Source organism: Eurypyga helias, unplaced genomic scaffold (assembly GCF_000690775.1).
Source record: "Eurypyga helias isolate BGI_N326 unplaced genomic scaffold, ASM69077v1 scaffold21644, whole genome shotgun sequence".
In the NCBI taxonomy this organism is placed as follows: Eukaryota; Metazoa; Chordata; class Aves; order Eurypygiformes; family Eurypygidae; genus Eurypyga; species Eurypyga helias.
The window spans coordinates 1-7,835 of record NW_010245920.1 but is presented as its reverse complement, the minus strand read 5'-3'; the positions used below and the strand labels follow the sequence as shown (position 1 = coordinate 7,835).

At 48.8% G+C, this 7,835-nt stretch overlaps 1 protein-coding gene across 1 annotated transcript; it reads right to left on the bottom strand.

Annotated features, from left to right (window-relative positions):
* Positions 1–622: 622 nt before the first annotated feature.
* PARK7 (parkinson protein 7) lies at positions 623–5,939 on the bottom strand. Its single transcript, XM_010150232.1, has 6 exons — positions 5,800–5,939; positions 4,669–4,770; positions 3,954–4,013; positions 3,344–3,413; positions 1,929–2,015; positions 623–1,086 (listed from the first exon to the last, which is right to left on the bottom strand). The coding sequence occupies exons 1-6, from the start codon at positions 5,887–5,889 to the stop codon at positions 932–934; spliced, it is 564 nt and encodes a 187-aa protein (XP_010148534.1). The 5' UTR covers positions 5,890–5,939; the 3' UTR covers positions 623–931.
* Positions 5,940–7,835: the final 1,896 nt, after the last annotated feature.

The window sequence follows — 7,835 nt, the reverse complement described above, 5'->3', positions numbered from 1 at the left end:
TCCAAGCTCTAGTAAGCAGAGACAAGCACTGCTACTGGTGGTAAGCTACTAAGTCCAAACTCCCTTCTTCATGCTGATTATTAGCTGCCTAAATAGCTCAATGGATCTTGGACAAATTCCAACGGTATCGCGGACCCTGCAAGCTGTGGGAACCGTAGGGTGCTTGACAAGGTATATGTATTCCCACTTTTCATTTAGTTCCATGCTTAGAATTAATGCTAGTTATTGGCCTTGTCTGGACAGAGGAAACTCAACATTGTTTTAAGGAGTTCTAAGTTACAACTTAATAATCTACGTCACAGAATATGCCGAGTTGGACGAGACCCACGAGGGTCATCAAGTCCAACTCCTCACTCCGCAGAGGGCAACCTAAAAGCTGAACCAAGTACCCAAGAGCGTTGTCCAAAAGCTTCTTGAGCACGGACAAGTTTGGAGTCATGCCCACTGCCCTAGGGAGCTCGTTCCAGGGCTTGTCCACCTTCCCAGTTCAGCTCACACTCCAGAGGAACTGTGTGGGATTTAGACAGAAGCCGTTCTGACCCGGCACAGCACCAGCCACGGTGGGAAAAAGGCTCCGCAGGTCTGAGCTGGGAGGAAACACACAAAGAAACAACACACAGGCAGGGTTGCTTCACTTTTATTTACTCAGCAAACATTTTCCCGTGTGATTTTTTAGTGCCATCCAAGAGCTAACTAAGATTATTAGATGCTGGGTGTTTTTTCGTGAGGAAGCTTTTTGCTAACAGGATCTTTTTCCAGACATAAAGACCACTGGTTTGTTAAGGTATCCCAGTTTAGGTAGGTGCAAGTTGCTAATTTCACCCACAATTAAATTGTATCTACAACAGTGCATCTCACACTTATTCTACAAAGGATGAGACTCTCCATCCAAAATCCTCCCAAATCCCTGTCCCACACCAGGATTTTACTCTTACAGGATCAGGGGTGCCTTCACCTGTTCGGCCACTTCCTTCCCCATCAGCGTTTCAACAATGGCCAACCCAAACTCAAAGCTGGTACCAGGGCCGCGGCTGGTGAGGATGTTCCCATCTTTCTCCACGCGGCTCTCGGAGTAGCTGTAGTGCGCTTGGGGGGGACACACAACAGAAGGAGGGTCAGTCACCAGCACGGTGCCCACAGCCGCCGCAGGGCCCTGCCACCCTCAGCCTACAGCGCCGCTACAGCGTCGTGCCCCTTCAGCTCTGCCCCCCTGCCCCTCCAGAGCCAAGCAGCTCATTGCTGTCTGCAGTCCTCAGGGAGGAAAAGGGCCCGCGGGGAACTCTGGCAGCTATTCACGTGGCATGGGAGCGCACCTCCGATTCTACAAGCTCATCAGGAAGCGCTCGCTGTGCCTGTCAATTCCCGTGAGGTGACTTTCGGAAGCCAGACTGCTTTTGCGTAGCTGTTCACAACTTTGTTTTCCCAAATGCTCTCAGAGGGAAGGGAAGGAACCCTGCCACCTCCTTCTCACCTTCCGACCCCTTCATGCTCACAGAATCAGTTAACAGTGTTCAGCACCCCTTCCTTCAGGCATGAGAAGTGCAGACCCGTCAGCTGCTCAGAGCGCCAAAGCCCTACTCACGGGGCAGCAGGAAGGGTGCTGCCGGGGTTTGCTGTTGGAAGGACTGAGGCCAAGTACCGAAAGGGCAGGAGACGGCTCAGCCTCAAGAGGATAAGGGCTAAAGTGCTCTTGCTATGCCAACAGCAGCGTTTTTTCCCCAAGAATGAGAATGTTAGTATAGCTCTGTGTTTTCAGGTTAAACAGACCCAGAGATGCAGTCAGCACATTCGGCTGAACTGTGACTATGAAAGCGTCAAGGAAATTCAGAGATACAACAGCCATTTTCCTTTCCTTAAATCAAGAGTTCAGCTGACAAAAAAATATCTGAGAAGGGTTTAAAGAGAAACTTACAGACGTCATCACATACCTCCAGTCATCATTTTATCTTTGGCCAACGGATGTGTGGTGACTTTTCTTCCAAACCCCACCCCGTGTGCCAGGAGGGCAGTAGGACCTGTAAGGACACAGAGTTGCACCAGTGAGGAACTGCCGGTCGCCAGGCCCTCAAGGAGCCAAAAGCTCACTGCGGACAGACTCGTTTTCATCAGCCTGACGCCAGCTCTATCTCAGAAGCAAAAAGCCCCCGAAAGAACCCAGATCTCTCATTCTATCGCACACAAGGCCCTGGGCAGAGAAAGAGATGAAGGAAAGCGCAGGTCCAGACAACACCCAGTTCACGCAGCTGCCTCTGAAGGACTAGAGAGAACATGGTCATTTCACTTCCAAATTGTGTGCTGAGCAGTATTTTGGACAGATCACGGGCTAACTGCTAAGTTTTTGGTTTTAACAGTCTTTCTCTTTTCATACTTCCCCCTTGGCCTGAATTGAGGAAGGAGTTTGTGTCAAGAAATCTTAGGTCATCTGACAGAAAATCCTTATGGAAATCCCAAAAAGAAATTGAAGGCAGGATTTGCCTAATGGGAGTTTCATTTCTGTGCTTTTGACTCATTTCAGATACAGTCCAGGAAATAACCTTCTTCGTGTTCATCTGGAAGCTGCTCTAAGCAGCATCATACCTAAATAAATGATTACAAGCAAAGGCCGTTATTGGGCAACTGGGAATTTGTGACTGTTCTGCAAGAGATTCAGACGCAGAAGGAGAAGACCACTGCTGCCAAGGTCAAGAACGTTCATGGCTCTGTGTGCCTACCACCCGAATGAAGAAAGCAAGCAAGAAACCCCGGCAACGCATCAGCAAACGAGTGAAAAGACACTCCACAGACACACTCTGTCAGATGGTCTCTGACAGGTTCATCGCCGTCCCCTCGCTCCCAGCTACAGGTCCCTCGGGAATATCGGCAGTTGCTCATCGTGCTCCTGCACCTACAAATCTTACAAAGGAATGAACTGATCCCTCGCTGTGCAGAACATGTAACCAGACAACCCCCTCCTCGGAGTAATTCCATCTCTTGCCACCACTCGGATGAGGAAGGCTGAGCCTGTAATTCTATATTTACAGCCTTCTCCAAAGCAAAAGGGCAGGAGAGGAGATGGGGGATAAATTTATAGCAGTGGTGTTTCGCCGGCACCGTGCCCTCACAGGAACTTCACCAGAATTAGCAAGTATTTTGTAAAAATCCTAGCACGTTACCTTTCACTTCTTGTTTTAAAGACAGTAACACCACCGATTGGGAAGAACTGGGTACCGAGCAGAACTGGCAGGGTAAGTGCTCACAGTATCTTAGAGACTAAACTACAGGAATACGGATTTCTAAGGAAACCGTCTGCACGTCCCTTCAAAATATCCAACTGCTCCACAAAGCACGAATCTCGTTAACCAACCTGCACATATAGCAGCAATCAGGCCTTTTCTGCTTTCCTGGTCCTTCAAAATGTCCTTCACAGCAGGAGACTGTATGAAGAAACAGATCACAAACCATCGTTTGGGGTTGGTTATTTAAAGAGTTATACGGGATATTTGTCTTTTATTCCAGGGCTTACAAACACTGCGATACCATCTAAACCCTGCCTGACAGACTGACCTGTTTGTCCGCCTGCCTACCACAAGGGATTTATCCACCACTACAACCGTTTTGCACCAGAGACAGAATTGTTGAGCATGGGAACAGCAGTCCTGTGGGTTTGGCCTGTTTTCTGTTTCATGGAATAACATTTTCATTTGCAACTGTTCCATCTCCCTAGGATTGCAAACAGATTTCCCCACAATACAGAGCACCCTTCCACTTTTATTCCGCTTAACCAGGTACTCGGGTCCAAGAATTTACCCACCTATCCTATCCCAAGAAGGGAGTTAAGACAATTAACAGTTTTCCCTTCTGAAAGAATCAGTGTTTTCCGACGCTGAACAGAATCTGCAGGATTACTAAGCCAGTGTAGACCACCCACTACTCGCGAGGATGCCCATGAATCTTGTACAATACCAGAACTTTACCTCTGACAAGTTTTGAGCTCCCAGGTTCCCCCCAGGCAGGACCACGACGTCGTAGGGCCCCTAAACAAACAAAAGAGAAAACCGTTCTGTTGAACAGAGGCTGGTACCTACATTACACTGGTTTAAGGCCACTACAGCCAGGCTGAGCGAGAAGCGAAGGGATCTACCTTTTCTTCCACTGAGCAACACTTTATGATCAGAGAACCATTTCCAATTGTGGAACAAAACACCATTTCCTATTCCAGGAAGAGCCTATTATCGATAAGGTCTGTCACAGAACTAACTTTTAAGCCCAGAGCATTTAAATGCTTCAGCAAGCAAACAGCAGCTCCCCTAAGAAGTGCTTTTGCTCCCACCGTACTGTACAGGTCTAACTACAGCACTGTTTAGCTTCCCGTCAGAACTTTCCAGTTGTTCCAAATCACAGTATTTTCTTGGGCCAACCAACATGCCAAATAAAGCCTTATGTTCAATGCTTTGCCAACCCAAATAGCTGTGCAGAATTAACAAATCCGTCTGACCCTAGCAGGCTACGCAGCAGGACAACACTGAAGCGGAGCGCTGCGGGATGTGCAGTTCTGTGATTCATGACTGCGCAGAGCTAACGTAACGTGCAACGTATTTCTAAGGGTAAGGTGTAAGTTGCCCAAATTCCCCCCTCAGACCATGAGAAAGGCTATGTCAGCTCTGACACCGGATCAGGGGGATGACCAACCTCTTTTCTGGCATCTTCAAGACTGGCATCAGGACAAATGAAGACATCTCGACTGCACTGCACTGGTTCTTTTCCCGCTAGGCCTGCAACAGTCACTTTGATCTAACAGAAGAATACATGTATCGTTACAATTCAAGAATTTAGGGCATTTTTCTTCTATGTCAGTTCTTAAGCAGTATGCAGAATGAGCGAAGCACTACTAAAAGCTGTCAAGAACAAGGCAGCACTCAAGCTTCCCCGAACCATGACGCACAAGGTAAGCAGTGATATTCACCCAGAGGTTAACAAATACCCCTAATACTTCAACTTTTCCAACAGGACGTGTAGAGAATATCTAATCCCGCAGGTTTTAAACAAAACAAAACAGTGCAAGGCAGGAGAGCTGGACCAAGTAGATCAGATAATGAATTAAAGTCTCTCTGCAGGCTCAAGCCTTTCCCAAACGCACTTATGGTGTGTTCAGTTTTCTCTCTTGACTTTTAGATGCCTGGTCATAACGTCACAGACGTGCACGACACCGCTCACATTCACCGAAGAAGCAGACAAGTTTGAGCTTCTTACGGCAGCCAAAGTGTGTGTGTGGGTACATTAACGGAATGATAAAGGTGGTGGGAGAAGGTGATTTTTATTTTAGTCGTTTCTATACACACAAAGTTGGTGTATTTATTTAAAATCTTACTTTCACGTCTCACCAGACGGTAACACCCTGCAGCACCGCGGTAACTAATGGCGTGAGGAATGCCACCAGACAGAATTCTAGTAAACGACACAATTTTGACAGTAGCTCAAGAAGAGCTACGGAATGCCATGAGCTGAAACGTACCGAGCTGCTCAGACCCTGCAAAAAAAGCACTTCCTGTTGCTACGACGGGAGCAGACGCGTTTTCTGACAGGCCACGATTGACCTGAACACCTGCTCTCGTCCCCATCAGGCTCGCATTTTAAGGGTTTCTCAGCTGCTCATCTGGGGCACGGTGCAAACAGCCGCGGAGCAGTCCGAGGGCAGAGGTGAATGCTCACCTCGCAGCACAGACCACACCTTGAACTCCTAGCCAGGAACACCAACCTGAGGCAAAGATTTTCCCTTGGCCAAGCACTCACAAGAAGATTTTTCACTGTCTGCAGACTCACCCCAGCTCTTCTCATCACGTCAGTGGGGATCACAGTTTCCATCTCCTCTGCCCCTTTTGCTAGAATCACCAGTGCTCTTTTCGAGGCCATGGCTCGGAGGGGTTGCTGTCACGTGAGACGGTTGTGAAGGGCTGAAGGGGAGTAGAAAGAGACAGTGTGGTCAGAAGGCAAATCCTCCCCGTACAAATCCTTCCTAAAGGTGAAGTTTAACAGTGAGTAATTTGCATTTTTGCATTATCTTTCACTTAAGCCACCTCAAAACGGTTCGTTAGCTTTAATTGACAGCGATCCTGTTAAACTGACGTGCTCTTGCATCACACTACGAAGGGAGTGCGGTGGGGGGCACAGCACACCACCACCAGAGCAGGGAGCACCTTGGCCTGGTCAAGACTTTACGTAACCCGAGTCTGCCAGAGACAAGGGTTCAAGGTGGGTGGCGAGAGTTGTTTCTCGTCTGCACACCCTCAATCCTTCCCAGACTACCGACTCCTACCCAGGTCAGCATTTATAAAAACGCTTTGCATGAGCTTTGACCTCATGCCTGGTATTTAGTTTCCACGCAGCACATTTCATGAAGAGTTTCCTGTGACTTAGAATGACTCAAGCAGTGCCCCTGCAAAACCCGAGCAATAGATTTTCTGGGTATTTCATACTTTTGTGGGGGAGAAATGTGTGTGCGTACGTGTGATGGGGGAGCAGACCACAGAATTCAGCAAATGGAACAAAGTAGGCTAAAGACGTTTTTTCAGCTCCAAAGTTCAAGCTGAGGTGAGTGGCCAAATTTCCGTTTGAAGGTTAAATTAAAGTAACTTTAACTCCATGGTGTAAAACACACACTAAGTCACACTGGTCTGACAGCAGCCCGTGGAAGCGTGTGGTGTGAGAAGGCATTTCACAGGTCACCCACTCTACGAGGCAGGGATTTTTTTCCTACGTGAGGGCTTTCCATCTGAAACGCACGTAGCACCTGCGAGCTCTTCCTAAAATATGATCCACATTTAGTTGTCTACACTGACGAAAACCATCCCTCCGTCCCACTTCCACTTCCGCTGTTCTCAGGTTCGCTCCCTACCGCCAGCCTCATTTAGAGAGACGCTGTTCCTAGAACGCAGCACCACACAGGACATCCCGCAGCGTACGGAACCAGCCCAAGCAGACGCTCACTGCATCGAATCCTACTTTTAGGGCAGGTTTTGTACTGTCAAAGCCAAGGTCAGCTGAACAAGAACCTGACCATGAGGAAACCCTTCTTCCCTGTGAGGGTGACAGAGCCCTGAACAGGCTGCCCAGAGAGGGGGTGGAGTCTCCTTCCCTGGAGACTTTCCAGAGCCCCTGGACTTGTTCTTGTGTGATCTGCTCTAGGGGATCCTGCTCTGGCAGCGGGGTTGGACTAGATGATCTCTAGAGGTCCCTGCCAACCCCTTCCACTCTGTGAAGCTGTGTAATCTGTACACCCAAACCTTAAGTATTAGCAGTGGCTTCAGGACAACCTGGAGCTTCCTAATAATTCACCACCAAGGTACACTGTGACTGTGCTAGTTTAATTCTTGTATGAATTTGACTAACTACCAACGGGCTACCCGAACAGCCACGGCACAGAAATACTGTGTTTGCTTCTTACTGGTGAAAACCACTCGAGATCGAGACTGTATCCCTCTGTCATCACTGCTTCAGATGCAAACAGCACCACAGAATGGTTTGGGCTGGAAGGCACCTTAAAGACCATCTCGTTTCCCCCGATCTAGCAGAAGGAGGCCTCTCCCTGGACATCTATGGTAACACACCCGACAGATTCCTGAGCGTTAGGACTGGTCTTTACATGGGTGCCTATGCAAAAAGCCGGCGCGCTGCAAACGCTCCCAGGGCAGGGCTGTTTTCTGAGAAGGCCGAACCTTCAGCCCCTTCATTTAACGAGCACGGGGAGAACAAGTGCTGGCACATGCACAAGCCTTCCGCTACGCATCCCCTCCCCGCGGGCACGCGCGCATCCCCCGCGAGGGTGGCTCCCGGCTGAATCGCAAACTCCGAAGGTTGCC

Bases quoted from the DNA above. Each gene is read 5' to 3' on its own strand.
- PARK7 (XM_010150232.1), bottom strand. From the start codon at position 5,889: ATGGCCTCGAAAAGAGCACTGGTGATTCTAGCAAAAGGGGCAGAGGAG. The intron at 4,771-5,799 runs GTGAGTCTGCAG...TTCTTCTGTTAG, and splicing joins ACGTGATGAGAAGAGCTGGG to ATCAAAGTGACTGTTGCAGG. The intron at 2,016-3,343 runs GTTGGTTAACGA...GTGTCCTTACAG, and splicing joins GATTGCTGCTATATGTGCAG to GTCCTACTGCCCTCCTGGCA.